Source organism: Ips typographus, linkage group LG7, assembly GCF_016097725.1.
Source record: "Ips typographus isolate SLU linkage group LG7, UJ_Ityp_2.0, whole genome shotgun sequence".
NCBI lineage: Eukaryota > Metazoa > Arthropoda > Insecta > Coleoptera > Curculionidae > Ips > Ips typographus.
The window spans coordinates 350,467-365,572 of record NC_138428.1 but is presented as its reverse complement, the minus strand read 5'-3'; the positions used below and the strand labels follow the sequence as shown (position 1 = coordinate 365,572).

Below are 15,106 nucleotides of genomic sequence, written 5' to 3'. Positions count from 1 at the left end.
TGCACACTATTTTTGGCACACATTGGGTATACGCGTGAATGAAGGGGCAAAACGTATTGTTTCAAGGGAAGCCGTTAAAACCATCCCCCTTGAATTATGAAGAGATTAAAGCCTCGCAAATAACTGGAACAATGTAAAGCCTTACCGGATAACGTTAAATCCGATTAAAAAAACATTATAGATGAAGTTTAATCCAAAAAAGGGTTGGTTTCCACTAATTCTATTCCATCCCATTTATTGTCACTTTACTACCGAAAATAACGTTTTATACTTACCCCATTCAAATGGGGTAGATCTAAGGCGGCAGGAACGTAGGTGGTTGCCGGACTACACCTGGTGCAGCTTCTTCGAAGCGCAGGTCTTTGTCTGGAGCCGTGACACCTGTACAACGGTTATAATGTGTGTTTGAAATAAAATGCCAGCACTAACCTCATTGCAAATCTGAGTTCCTCGGCCATTTCTGAGCAGAGCGATTGACGATCGGTTTGAGCGTTTTTCTTGCTGTTCCAACAAAATTCCAATATGGCTACCAGGATGGCTAAGGCCAAACCGCAAAGTAGCACTACAAAAACTCCACCTGAAATCAAAAAATGCTTTTGACAGAGTTACACTACTTTTAATGCCATTCAATAAATCTTTCAGGGTGTTAAACAGGTGTATGTGATCAAAATCGGAAATGTTGGAAAGTTTTCCGTGGCACCTGTTGAACGCAGATTTTACCCAACTTTCAGGGATTTTTAAATTATAACCCTTAGTGAGCAAATTCTATTGAAAGTTTGACCAAACCAGGGGGGAGATCAATGCAAAACCCGTAAATTGATGCAATAATAATCGTAAATTGTAAAGTTGATTTAGAGACGATTTAAAGGTGTATCATCAGTTTGTTATTCATTTATGTTACAGTGCAGTCTGTTTTTGTATTATTTTAAAAACATCACACAAAACATATTTGTTTAAATGCCTTTTGACATAAATTTGTGTTGACAAGCTGGTTTTCGAGATATTTAGCATCAAATTTGTCTCAGCCTACCTAAGAGGGATTAGTGTAAAGTGTCTGATAATATGATTAGTAGAGAAACAAATTAAGGTTGATTTAAATGGAACACCTTATAGTAGACAAGGAATATGGGTATTTAACCCAGCTGGATAATGTCACGTGACTAACTAAATTCTGTTCATATTTTTGTTTATAAAATCCACTATATTTCATTTAAACTGTTTAACCAACTCACTTTCTGATAATTATTTCAAATTCATTAATATACTAACCAATATTTTCGACACCAAGTGCGTTGGCTTTGGATTCCTTGCTTTTGTCATCTCTGGTGCACACATCTCCCGTGTTCTTCCACCATTTGTCGTACAGAATCTGGATCACTCCTTTTTCCTGCAATTCCAGAATCGCCAGGGAAATCTTGTCTCTCCAGGGACTTCCTTTAGGCGTAGCTATTCCATAACCCTTTGAATCCAGAAGACCACCTAAAGAATTGTGGATAACATATTCAGTAAAACGATTAATTGATCAACGTACCAATTTGAGTCAAATTACAGTCTCGTTGAACCGCATAATCTAGCATGGTGGACTCCATAAGAAAGGCGTAGTTGCCCTGCAACACCCTGGTGATACCCTCTTCGTACGATTTGACGAAAACTGGGGGCTTTTTGCTTTCCATGAACCTCCACATTTTCTGGTAAATTCCAATTTTTGAGTCCTGAAAATTCCCACTTAGTCGGTTTGAACACTCTTTAGTGCAATTGCAAACCCGGAAGAACGTCATGGTACTGCCACCTTCTAGAGTACCATACGAAATTTCAGTTTGTTCCGCAAGGTCCTGGGCACTTTCGATAGGAGTGATCATCCGTTCCACGGTGAGAAATGCTGCCAAATTGGCTGTGTAGGATGAAATGATGATCAAAGTGAAGAACCACCAAATTCCCCCTACTATTCTAGTGGAAGTTGCCTGAAAGCCAGTTTGTTAATCTCCAAACTAACAAAATGAAGAAAGCAAGAAGAACATAAAAAAAGTGGATGGGAAGATTTGGCGTTCAGGAAGCTGGCCTACAGTTGAATACCTCAGGATTTAAATCTGAACCTTGCTGCATCAAACTTCCAATAGCAAACCAGAAACTATTTCCCAAAGTAAACCCATTTTCCAGCATATCCAGAGTCACCACTTCGTGATCATCATCAGACTCATCACTACCAATTCCAGAGGAATTGCTTCCGCAGTCCAGCTTCTTCAACAAACATTCATCGCATAGCTCTCTCTCTTTCCATTCCATTGGAGAGAATCTGGCTACGATCCAGATGGTTAAGGACACAATCACGTAAGCCGCTACCATATATACCCAGATTTCGATGGCCAGCGGTTTCAGGAAGGAGAAAAGTGGTGAAGGGAGTCGTTTGTACTCCTTGACACCATAAAAATGAAGGATGTTAAGCTACATACACAACCACATGTGTTTATACAGTCTAAATTTGCTTAAAACAAATTAGATCATACACAGTTATTCAATTTTTCAAAATTCCGCACAAATTTGTTGATTAAAACATTGATTTTACTTAACAGAGTATTTACAGTTGATTACGATAGTTGAGACACGTTTGACAGTCTGTTTCGGATGCAATCTAATCTGTCGTAAATGTGTCAATTGTGAAACTCCGTATCCTAAAGCTTTAAAAGTACTAAACTGAGTTTGAAAGGAATAAGGTTGACACCATTTTATAGCTCTTTCAGCTGGCATTTTGACGGTTTTTCCATAAAACTATAAAAGTGTAAATCACAGCACAGTAGGTTACGCACTTATAATTGGAGAGTTGTGAATGTAGCTTTGGGGAGAAATTAACTTGGTAGTAAGGGTGAGATAACAAACAAAATTTGAACATGCTGAAAAAGAGCGAACCTTAGGGTTTAACCCGGAACCTTGTCGTAAAAAGGTGCCAGTGATGAACCAAAAACTGTTCGACACCGAAAATTGGTTCTCTACTATATCCGAGTCCTGATGACAGGGATGAGGGTTGTTCCACTCGTAAGGAGAGAACCTGGCCATGACAAATAAGGTGAAGGATACTAAAAGGTAGGCAGCTAAGACGTAGATCCAAATTTCCACAGCCAATGGATTCATAAAGCTGAACAATCTGGTCGGTTGACTGGTAGGAATCTAGAATATGACTTGTTAATCTCTTCATGCATCAAAATTGTTAACAACAAAACACACTTCCTTGTAATTCTCTACAAATGTGACGCTCGTTTAATAACATCATTACAACCCTTTCCGGGCGATGTTTACATTTTAGAAAGTGGAACGAGTTGGCAGAGTAATTGCACTAATTGGAATACCTCAAAATTGTGGCGGTAGTTTCGACGAATTAACCGCCCCCCAACCCCTTCCGGCAAATAAATAAACGAAACCCAGGTGAAATTAGCAATTATATAAACGCTACGTTGGCGCCACCGTAAATGAAAATTCTCCCCCGTTAGGGGAAGGAAGGGAGACAAGTTTTTAATTATTGTAACATTATACCCCCAAAGGGGAGATATTAATTATAAAATATAACCGCGAAAGGGTTATGAGGCAATACTGTAAAATTTACGAGATTTTCTCGTAAACCTGGAAATTAAACGATGGATTTCATGCTCGATTATTTTTCTAGCCCCAAAAGGGCTTTGAAAATATACAGGTGTGGTAACCGTGTAACGGACAGAGAAACGTAGGCAATTGCATGCGCGGGAGAAAGACAGAAAACGAAAAAAATATCAAGTAGGCCATATTTTTAGCGCGCCGTTGCCAAACGCCGTAAGTATTCAATACCCTCGACAAACTTACTTACGGCGTTTGGCAACAGCGCGCTAAAAATATGGCCTACTTGATATTTTTTTCGTTTTCTGTCTTTCTCCCGCGCATGCAATTACCTACGTTTCTCTGTCCGTTACACGGTTTTCCTATGGTCGCTTTTGGATTTACCACACCTGTATACGGAAAGTCAGAGTACGTTGAGATGACGCTATAGTCGCAGAAGTTTGCATTGTTGCTAAAGTACATAACAACAGAAGAAGTAGTTAATTAGTTTTGGGGCACTTCCCATATGGTGTATATACAGAGTGTCCCAAATAGCCCGAAGACAGCTTATTTCGACCATAAATATCTCAAAAAGAATTCACGTTTAATACAGCCCTGGTTACGTTATTGGAACTTTAAAGTGACATACTAATTTGTTTTGAGTTGAAAACTTCAACAAGCTGAATTAATTCACAACTGCTAGTCAATATTTACTTGATTCGAAAATGCTTATTTCCAGCGTAATTAGCATGGTTTACTGCAAGTAATTTAATAGTAACTTGCTGTTTGTGCAATATACTAATGGAAGCATATGATACGGCCGAGCAAAATTTACGACCTTACGTATTGATGTATCGTAGTTAATCCTGGTAGTAATTTTCGCAGCAAAACTATTTTTGATTAATTACCCGCAATTAATCTCTATTGGAGGAAATTCGGTACGTTGTTGCCAGAGTTTTTCAATTTAAAAAACACGCGATGCACTGCTATTTGAAAAAAAAAATGCTTCTAATTACTTTCTTCTGTGTTGCTTTTGCTATCGTTTTTCATTCTTTTTGTGTAACCTGTACTAGGGTTATTATAAGACAAAAAAATCATAGAAAGTGTCTTTATAATGTAACAGTAAAATTCGTTAGAAAAATTACCCATAAACTAATACACAGGGTGATTTTTCTAGATAGAAAAATAGCTAAAAAGCTAAAAGCACATTCTGTATATGCGGAAATCAGTCACGTGACTTGTCAGATAAATTGGATATGAACCAACGTGTCAAACATGTGACTGTACTGGTTTTTGGGCGAAAAAATTCGGGAACAACCCTCGTACATCCGGTTTAAATACATTCCTGATGAGTTAGCAACCGTGCGAGGTTTCAAACGAGAAAAGTGGGTGATTTATCGACGAATTCCGACACGAAGGAAACTCCCTTTTGCAGTTCGTTCTGGAAGTGATATATACTGACCTTGAACAGAATTCCGATCCCCAAGTTCATGAAAGGTTTAGTGAAGTCGATCACGCTTTCCCTCGCATAGTTGATTGTCATTGAGGCCACCGCCAAATCGGCCCTCTAAAAACGAAAAAGCTGATCAAATAGTTTATTAAATATTTTGCACAATTTGGCAACATCGATCTGGGTTATTGGAACTTAAAAAGTTCTATCAAAAAACCCCTTTATCCCCATCATTTGACTGACCTTTTCCATCAACTCCCTGACTATTCCATTCCATTGTTTCGTCTCAGGATCGTACACTCCATACATGTGGTCGGGTACCAGTTTGATGGAATACTGGAACCCAACTTGGCCAGCGATCCATTTGAGCAAATCAATGCAGAACCCTTCGTAGCGAGCGTTCCCAGTCAGGTTCTGGTCCTCTTTCACCATAACGTAGGGCCGTTCCTGCAAGTTTACAAGAACAAAAACTTCCATTTCCCGTTTCACGATATAAAATAAGCGTTCGAGAGGAAATTTTCATTTCCTGCCGTCCTGCCGCACATACACAAAGATAGATTCGACTTTATTTTCACTTGTTTAGCATGTCTTCCATATGTCGATCATGGTTTACCGACTTATCGTGCACTTGCCAGGTGTAACATAAATTCAGCTCGATATCTTTTGACTGTAATCCATTTTCTATTAAGATGTGCAACGTACGAAGTACGGTTTATACAGTAAATTAATTGAATATCTAACAACCACCTGTATTAATAACATTTTTGTGTAATTTTCATGTCTAGTTTTGATCGACTTAATTAAATAGTTTTGAAACAACAAATTGCCTCCCAGGTTTCCTGGTTCTATTTACTAACTCTCCATTAAGAATATACACAGAGTGAGGATCACATAACCTTATTTTGTTTCTGAAGAATAAACATTACAGAACTGTAAAAAAATGTGAAGAACAAACCCAAATAAACCGTCCAGGCAAAATAAAATCGATATCGAGAAATTGCGAAAGCGACTTGATATACAGTTAGAAACTTTCCTAGTTGCTATTGATATTGCAGCTCAATAAACGGAATTTATTGTATACTGTAATTCCGGGACCGAAAGTTTGCTTACTTCCTCTTTTCTAAACGGCTACTTCAACTGCTGCATAGTCTGGAAACTTCTTTCGCTAGCTAATTAACTTAAAAAAGCTTCGGCAACGTCAACTCCATCATAAATTCGTTAAAAGATGCAAATTACATTTTAGGCGCAAATATTTGCGTTCAAAGTGTAACTTTGTTGTTGTTAATGATAATTTGGCATGTTTACCTCGCGAGTCATCACGATCAAAGTGATATTAGGGGCGTGTTGATCGTAGAAAGCGTTCGGATCGGTTATGTTGATTCCTTCGTCCGGTGTCCAGGTGCCCACTTTACGCACTTCTTCTTTTTTCAATTTGAGCAAGTCCACTTTGAAGTTGGTGCGTTTACCCTCTTGGAATTCTAAGTTGCCGGTTAAACCCTGTAGATTAGTCTGGAAAAAGTACATTTATATAATGTTGGTAGTAATGAGTTGTGGTCCAGGTGGGTGGTGGAATTTGCTGGTCCAGCAAATTCCACCTAACCTAACCTATTTCATTAAAAGTTTAAAATTGTGTTCATGTCCTGTTAAAGCCAATTTTACACTCATTTGGTTATGTTTACACCAATGAAATAAGCACAAATACAGTAGGTGCCTTCAAAATGTTGGGCGTGGCAAATAAAATAATAGGAGGAGCCTAATTTTTGCAGCTAACTAGTAATAGTGTTGACAGTTATTTGACAGAACTAGGTTTGGCTAAACATTAGTGGGCGGGGCTTAACATCTCCAGTGCACATTGTAGCAATAGTTTTTGCCCAAACACCAAAAGATAGAGGGAGCCAGTAAGGGGCGGAGCTAAAATTAGTGGGAAGGGCTTAAGACTCAAAAAAATGAGTTGTGGCTATTAAGAGAGAGAGAGAGAGAGTTAAGGGCGGAGTTAAAAACACTGGGTGGGGCTAACGTAATCTTTGTTACCTCCCTTAGACTCTTAAGCTTAGCGCCTTATAACTCTCATAAATAATTGTTATTTACCAACCTACTTTAAAACTGTAAATGTTTGATAATACGTAAAACACAGATAAGCGCCGAACCATAAAACTGATTCTAAGCAAAGTTTCTTAGAGAAAACTCTCGTAAACAGCAAATTTACGATAGTTTTAAGAACCTGACTAGAAGCTCCGGGGGAGTTTTGCCAGGTAATTCAACTCCCCACAGGTCAATAACGGAAATAGCACGATATCGAGCGTCGATAATAAAATTAAGGAAATTAAATTAACTCGGGGAGTTATCCGGAAGGTTATAAAATCGATCGTAACCTTTAACTCTCCGGATAATGGCAAACATAACGCTTTGGTATAGTTATAGTACGGGCGAGAAGGATTTTTTTCATTAAAATTGGATTTTTTTCGAGTTTGACAAGTTCATTATATCTTCCTGTATTGTGTGGAGGGAATTTATAAAATTTCGTCTGGTTTTGTCAGTGGAAATTATTAAAAGCGCATGTAACTAACATTATTCTGGCAAATTTGCATGTGTGCCTAGCCTGAGGACGCATTTTAATGCTTTCAAGCCTTTTTTTGTCTCTGTGTGACATACTGCAACTGTTGTAAATCTTTCTCGGATAGTTTTATGTTGGGTTGGGCTTTGCAGCCGTAATTATTACCGAAAATATCAGCAGAGTAGTGACATTTTGCTAGTATTTTAATTTAAAAAATTAAAAATTGTTTAGTTAAACCGAAAATAGGTTATAGTGACCTAAAACTCAAAACAAACTTGTGAGAATATGGCAAACATTTGTTTTAAAAGCGATTTTCCAATTGTAATGTTGCACGTCGTGTGTAATCCAATTTTAGCTTATACAGGGTGGTCCAGTTTTAAATGTCAATAGTTCACCAATCCATAGCCAATTAAAAAATAAGTTGACAATCATTATGTCATTTTCCTGAAAAGTGCTTCCTAAGGAAAATACAGTCCTTCAAATTTCTGTTTAAAAAATCGTTTTTTTTGTCATAACTGTCAGACCGTTGGAACAATATTGATCAAATTTGGAACAAGCACTTTATTACACGTTATTACGGTCAAAGAACCAAAACTAACCCAACCCAACTTAAAAATTGTCTTGGAAACGGAAAATTCACTTAAGAAGTTTAAAAAATATTATTGTAGCCAGTTTTCATGCAAATCGAAAGACTTTAATACTGAAAATTGACTCGTAGACATAAAAACTACTTTTTCAAGAATTTGTTACAACAAATTCATACATTTAAACCTTAAAAATTGACTTGAACCCCAAAATGTGACTGAACTAATGAAAAGTGACATCAGAAGCTTAAAATTTGCATTTGGAGTAAGTTTTCATAATTTTAAGACAAATTTCAATATTTTAGTCTTGAAAATAGTCTTAGATGCAGGACATTAACATTAGATTCATGAAAATTGCCTTGAAAACGAACTTTTCGTGCTTTTTACTTTGCTTTTCATTTTCTTCGAATTCTGGACTATTTTTAGTGCTTCAAAACTGCTTTCAGCTTGGAAAATCGAGTTTCAAGACTATCTTCACTGACATAGCAAACTTAAAAAACAATTTTTACATTCTTCATAGACTTAAAATAGCATTTCAAGCTTTGTCACTATTAAATCGACTTCTAGACACCTCAGTGCTAAAAATTCGGGTATTTCTTAATAAACTAGACTGTTTTTAGTGTTTTAAGGCTGTTTTCAGTGCTTCAAATCGAGTTTCAAGACTATCTTTACAAAGTTTTTGACTTATCAGGCCTAAAAGCCAGTTTGTCCACTGACCATAGTTTTGAAAATGTTATTTCAAGCTTCTTCACTATTAAATTGACTTGTACACTCATAGGTGCAATAAATTGTAGCATCTCTAAGAAATTCAGACTGTTTTTAGTGCTTTTTAAGACTGAAAAATCGAGTTTAAGACTATTTCCAAAAGTCAAGTTTCTTCAGTAATAAAAGTAAACAATTTTGGTACCAAATGCTACAATAATAGTCTTGAGAACTAATTTTTAGAAATAAAATAGTCCGAAAATTTAATTTACTTCTTGACTTGTTGAAAGTTGAAGAAAATTAAGTTGTACACCAATTAAAGTCTTGAAAATATACTTTTGGACTCTCTTTAGTCCTAGTCTAGCATTAAAAGTCAACTTTTATATTATTTTTAGTAGTAAAAAATGAGTTTCATGCACAATACAATCTTTGTCTTGATTTCCGGACTTTTTTTAGTTCTTGAATGCCAGTTTCAGCCACTCAACCAGGATGGCAGTCTGAGAAAGCGAATCATAAGACCATTCCTAGTAGTAAAAAAGTTTTTAGACTATTCAGACTTTCACAAGTCTTGGATGTTCAGTTTTAAACTATAAAACGATTTTTTAAATTAAAATTTGGAGGACTGTATCTTCCTTAGGAAACGTTTTTCAGAAAAATGACATAATGCAAGTCAACTTATTTTTTGATTGGCTATCAAATGGTGAATTATTGACACTTAAAACTGGACCACCCTGTATACTTTTTTGGATTTTTAAAGTTTGCCAAGAATTACAAAATGATAACAAAATTCATAACTAAGATGTTTTGTTAAGTGAGTGACACGGATTAACTCCAACCGACCGATGTACATACAAAAGGTGTTACAAAATGAGGTTATAAATTATACAGTGGCGGCTATAAAATAGCGTAGAGTCGTGAAGGACCCAATTTCCATAGAAAAATCCCGGCGAGTTCATTTTCCGGGGGAACCGTCGTTTCCAGGACGATTTGTCAAGTTCTCAGCCAACGAAATAATAAATCCGGCAGGTTTTCCGGACGCGGTGCCGGTGCATTTTCCGGACTGGCACGTCCTCGACAGTCATCAAAATAAAATTGCAAAAACTATATAAATTCGATTTGCGACTAAATCGAAATACAGTTAAGCCGAAACTCACCACAGAATCTAAATAGTTGTACAGGGACAAACCGTCGTCCCAAGGCTTTTCAACGTCACAGGACAAGTTCGTCGGTTTAATCGAGTGTCCGGAATCCATGGCCGCAAGGCCTTTGGCAAACACATAAACCGAATCGTACATTAGAGCCGGCTCAGCCTAGCAAATTAGTCACTTAGCCGAGCACAGTCTAAACAACACCACTTTGTACCTGTATAATGCCGGATCTGTTTAGAATGGCATGACCAATGGGCTGGAATTTTTCCATGGTAGTCAAAATGTCCTGCACTTTAGGGTGGTCCACGTCGACTAACCGGAAAGCGGTAATGTTGACCGAGTTGTACTTGAAGTCTTCCAGATCAAAAGTTTCCAAATCCTGAAAAATAATCAAGAATTGTGTGATTACCAAAATTGTGTGCATTCCTAAAAAGTTTAATTTTAATATCAATTTATTCTGAAAATAGCTTAATAAGTTAAGTTATGTAGGCTTAAATAAGTTGTTGTGGTGTAAAAACAGTTTGGTAACAGCCAGATTTCGAAGGTTTTACAACAATCACAAAAGGAATTTCTAATAATAACTTTTTGAGTACGGTCCTCATCAATTATGCAGATCTGTATTATTAAAATCAGGTAAAACACTAAAAAACCATACTTACAAAAGTAGTGAACATGTAGTGGTATCTGTAATCGTTCATTTGGAGCTGCAACACCTGCAAACACATTTTAAAGCGGTATTTACGACCTGACAAATTATACGACACTTACGGCCCGAAAAAACTGCTGAATATTCCTCGGATTTGTGTCGATAATCAACTTGTAAATGTCCTTCTGTCTAACCTCTCTCAGAACTTGTCGATAACTGGCTGGACTGGCTTGTCTGATGTACATTTCAGTTTTAGTTACTCCAGGCGCTTGACCAGGTCTTGCAGCTTGAACAAACCTAATTCCCGCCCCGATTGTTGATACTGCACTGTTTTTGATTTTGAACAAAAGTAGTATAACGTCACAGCTACATGACGTCATTTTACTTTTGTTTGACTTTTTCTGTACAATTACCATAATCTTCCTCGTAAATAATAGCCACTTTGGTCCAATTCAAGAAGGACATCAAATCCTTAAAGGCTCTATTCATGTTTTCTTGACTGGGGTGTAAATTGATGCTCAGCCGTTTCGAGGCAGGCTCGAAATCTATTCGAGCCTCTAAATGGGGCACGTCCAAAGCTGCGCCAAAAGTAGTAACAGAGGCATTTATCATAACAATAAACAGAGGCGAAGCTTCTAATAAATAAAACGGGGAAAAAGTGGAATGCATAATTTACGAGGGTATGAGACACATTTTATTGTTAGCGCAAACTTTCTACGAGTGACTATAAATATTTCCTATAAATTTATAGCTTAGACTTACCTTCGCAAATGCTTTGAATGTGAGCACCCAAAATAGGGTCTGAAGGACCGAAAATCGCTTGTACTCCAAACTCCATCTGCCGGCAGGCTGCAACAACAAGAAAAACGTTAAATAACCTAAATATGCTATAACTCAGGACTGCTATTGTTGGTCGCTGAGTAAATTTCGAGGAAACCATTAAGGCTGGAAACTTGCTAGCAAGTTGGTTATTTCATTAAAACCGTTTAGGAAATTTAGATCCTGTAATAATGAACCTAGAAGCCGTGGTTGTCGCTGTTTCAACAGGTTAGAAATTTATGGTTGGAACACATTTATCACAGTTTTCTGAAATGGTAATAAGTAAACAATGTTGCCAATATCAGAGTTTTATCAAAATTTCTAGTGTGGTTAAAAGCATCTCGAGGATAAAGCGGAATTAAAATTCAATTTTCTTCAGACTAAATGAACATAGTAAAGTGTATGTCATACGCACACAAGTTCTGCCAAACCACTTCTCTTCATGAAACTTTATAGGAAAATCATTAATGTTTCCGGGAAAGCAGAAAACTTTCTCTTTCTCCATTATGTGCCCACCCATTGAGATTTATTTTGTTTGCAGTTTGCTCTGGTTTGGATCTTTATGAATAATCTAATTCCAAAATGATCAGGTTTCCAATTGAAATGGGTATTTTACCCTGTCTGTCAGTCAATCAAAGTTATATCAGTTAATATGACGTGGTATTTGTCTAACCGTCAAAAATTAATATTAAGTCGATTTGATGTGTGATTAATCAATTATATACACGCCAAACTGCACGTAATTTAACTCGTTTTCAAAGCACTAGCAGGTAAAGTGCTTTACGAAACGATCTACGGACTATTAAAGTTATATTTCAGGGCCGTAAACTGGTCCCCAAAATTGCCAACTTTACGACCGCCCCGCCATATAACCCGTGAAATTTGCGTCCAAAATGTAAACCAACTTTTCACAAATTATATTGTCACAAATGTAATTTTAGTATTATCTGCACTTAGTTTCCCAAGTTGGATTTAGTCAAGGACGGTAAACAGTAAAGGATTGCTTAATCCCATAAGCGCAATGTTGCCCGTATCGGCTCGGGCCGGTGACGTTTTACGGCGGCCTGGAACGCCATTTTGTCTGTCATTTCTTGAAACTACGTGAAATTTCCTTTAAAATGAGGTGCAAGTCAATATTTTGACAGAAAATTCAAAATGGCGGCCTGGAACGCCATTTTGTCTGTCATTTCTTGAAACTACGTGAAATTTCCTTTAAAATGAGGTGCAAGTCAATATTTTGTCTGTCATTTCTTAAAACTACGTAAAATTTCCTTTAAAATGAGGTGCAAGTCAATATTTTGACAGGAAATTCAAAATGGCGGCCTGGAACGCCATTTTGTCTGTCATTTCTTGAAACTACGTGAAATTTCCTTTAAAATGAGGTGCAAGTCAATATTTTGACAGGAAATTCAAAATGGCGGCCTGGAACGCCATTTTGTCTGTCATTTCTTAAAACTACGTGAAATTTTCTTTAAAATGAGGTGCAAGTCAATATTTTGACAGGAAATTCAAAATGGCGGCCTGGAACGCCATTTTGTCTGTCATTTCTTAAAACTACGTGAAATTTCCTTTAAAATGAAGTGCAAGTCAATATTTTGACAGAAAATTCAAAATGGCGGCCTGGAACGCCATTTTGTCTGTCATTTCTTGAAACTACGTGAAATTTCCTTTAAAATGAGATGGAAGTCAATATTTTGACAGAAAATTCAAAATGGCGGCCTCGGACGCCATTTTGTCTGTCATTTCTTGAAACTACGTGAAATTTCCTTTAAAATGAGGTGCAAGTCAATATTTTGACAGAAAATTCAAAATGGCGGCCTCGAACTGTCAAAAAATACAACTTTTTTATTTGTCAAGTTACAGTTGACGTCTCGGTGTCATTTTATGTTAAAATTTCCCGGAAAAGATTCTGGTGCAGTCGGTTTTTTGATATCTCAAAAACTAACAGAGTTAGATCTAAAATTTAACTGTCTGTTAATTGTGTAAAATTTCTTTGCCAAGATCTCGGCCGGATTAAGAGACATGAAATCTGACTAAAAAATATTTACAATATGTGATACTAAGGTAAAGGAAATTTGATGCCCTCTAGCGGCCAAACGGTGTTATCAATCAGCTCATGTGGAGACATTTTTAGAAAGCTTGAAATCTGCTCTATCTTTTGTTTTCTATGACATTTTGACGTAACTTGTCAAATAAGGGAGTAATTTAGGGTCAAAGCAAGGTGTGTCCCAAAATATGTGATTTAAGGGTAAAATAATTTTGACGCTTTCTAGCGGCCAAACGGTGTCATCAATCAACTCATGTGGGGGTATTTTTAGTAAGCTTGAAATCTGCTCTATCTTTTGTTTTCTATGACATTTTGACGTAACTTGTCAAATAAGGGAGTAATTTAAGGTCAAAGCGAGGTGTGTTCCAAAATATGTGATTTTAGGGTTAAAGAATTTTGACGCCCTCTAGCGTCCAAACGGTGTCATCAATCAACTCATGTTGGGACATTTTTAGAAAGCTTGAAATCTGCTCTATCTTTTGTTTTCTATGACATTTTGACGTAACTTGTCAAATAAGGGAGTAATTTAAGGTCAAAGCGAGGTGTGTTCCAAAATATGTGATTTTAGGGTTAAAGAATTTTGACGCCCTCTAGCGTCCAAACGGTGTCATCAATCAACTCATGTTGGGACATTTTTAGAAAGCTTGAAATCTGCTCTATCTTTTGTTTTCTATGACATTTTGACGTAACTTGTCAAATAAGGGAGTAATTTAAGGTCAAAGCGAGGTGTGTTCCAAAATATGTGATTTTAGGGTGAAATAATGAGATAAATTGTTATTAATCCGAGAGATTCACATGTTTCAACCTAAACGTTTAACAAGCCACAAAACCCTCTCGAGGGCAAAAAATCCACCGTTTTTTTCCCATTAAAATTCCCTCGTTCAGCCAGTTTTGCTATATTAGCAATAAAAACCGGCGAGGGGGTTAAATGTGAGAATTTCACGAAAACTAGCGCACGCACCGTATTTGCCTCCGGCACCCAAATGAAATATTAAATTAGGAAAAAGCGTGGAATGGAATCCTTTTGTCTGGAACAAACAGCGTCACCAAAGCTAGCTTTGGCTAGTTTGTTGGCTCGGTTCCGCTTTAAGATTAATAAAAATGATTAATGCCGTATTGTCTGAAAGGAATTAGGGGGAATGACCCAGTTTGCTTCGCAAAAAAGTAAACTCGAACGTCGAAGATTCGAACGACACCCTTTGGATGTCGGGAAGACGAAATGATTTATGGCTATTCAATCTTTTACAATTTACAGTCTAAATTTTTTCATAAAAAGAGTGGTTTTCACAATTGAAGGCACACTCTGTATTTTTTCTAAAAAACCCCTTGAAAACAGCAATTTCAAAGCGATAGTAATGTTCTTTGTAGTGTAGCAATCGCGAGAATGCCTTCAATTTGCCTAAAAGCGTTTTGTTGAGTGTACACCAGTCTTTGTTCTGATTCTACTTTAAAGAGAATTAGTAATAAAATTGCACATTTACGATGCGGAAATCTGGTGGAAAAATAAAATCCACCCCTGCACAGCTATCGGAATAAGTAAACACCCATTCTAAAGGGGATGCGTACACACAAACCAGCATAAAACTAACAAAATA

At 36.9% G+C, this 15,106-nt stretch overlaps 1 protein-coding gene across 1 annotated transcript in view; it reads right to left on the bottom strand.

Moving 5' to 3' along the window:
• Positions 1-15,106, bottom strand: part of LOC145731502 (glutamate receptor ionotropic, kainate 2-like) — a 72,140-nt gene that overhangs the window by 2,208 nt on the left and 54,826 nt on the right. Inside the window, 16 exon segments of the mRNA XM_081983310.1 lie at positions 276-381; positions 430-577; positions 1,270-1,479; positions 1,532-1,712; positions 1,764-1,961; positions 2,905-3,162; positions 5,024-5,128; positions 5,255-5,458; positions 6,317-6,520; positions 10,006-10,161; positions 10,214-10,378; positions 10,659-10,712; positions 10,768-10,913; positions 10,916-10,942; positions 11,059-11,223; positions 11,408-11,494. Coding sequence (XP_081839436.1) covers positions 276-381; positions 430-577; positions 1,270-1,479; positions 1,532-1,712; positions 1,764-1,961; positions 2,905-3,162; positions 5,024-5,128; positions 5,255-5,458; positions 6,317-6,520; positions 10,006-10,161; positions 10,214-10,378; positions 10,659-10,712; positions 10,768-10,913; positions 10,916-10,942; positions 11,059-11,223; positions 11,408-11,494 — 2,414 coding nt within the window.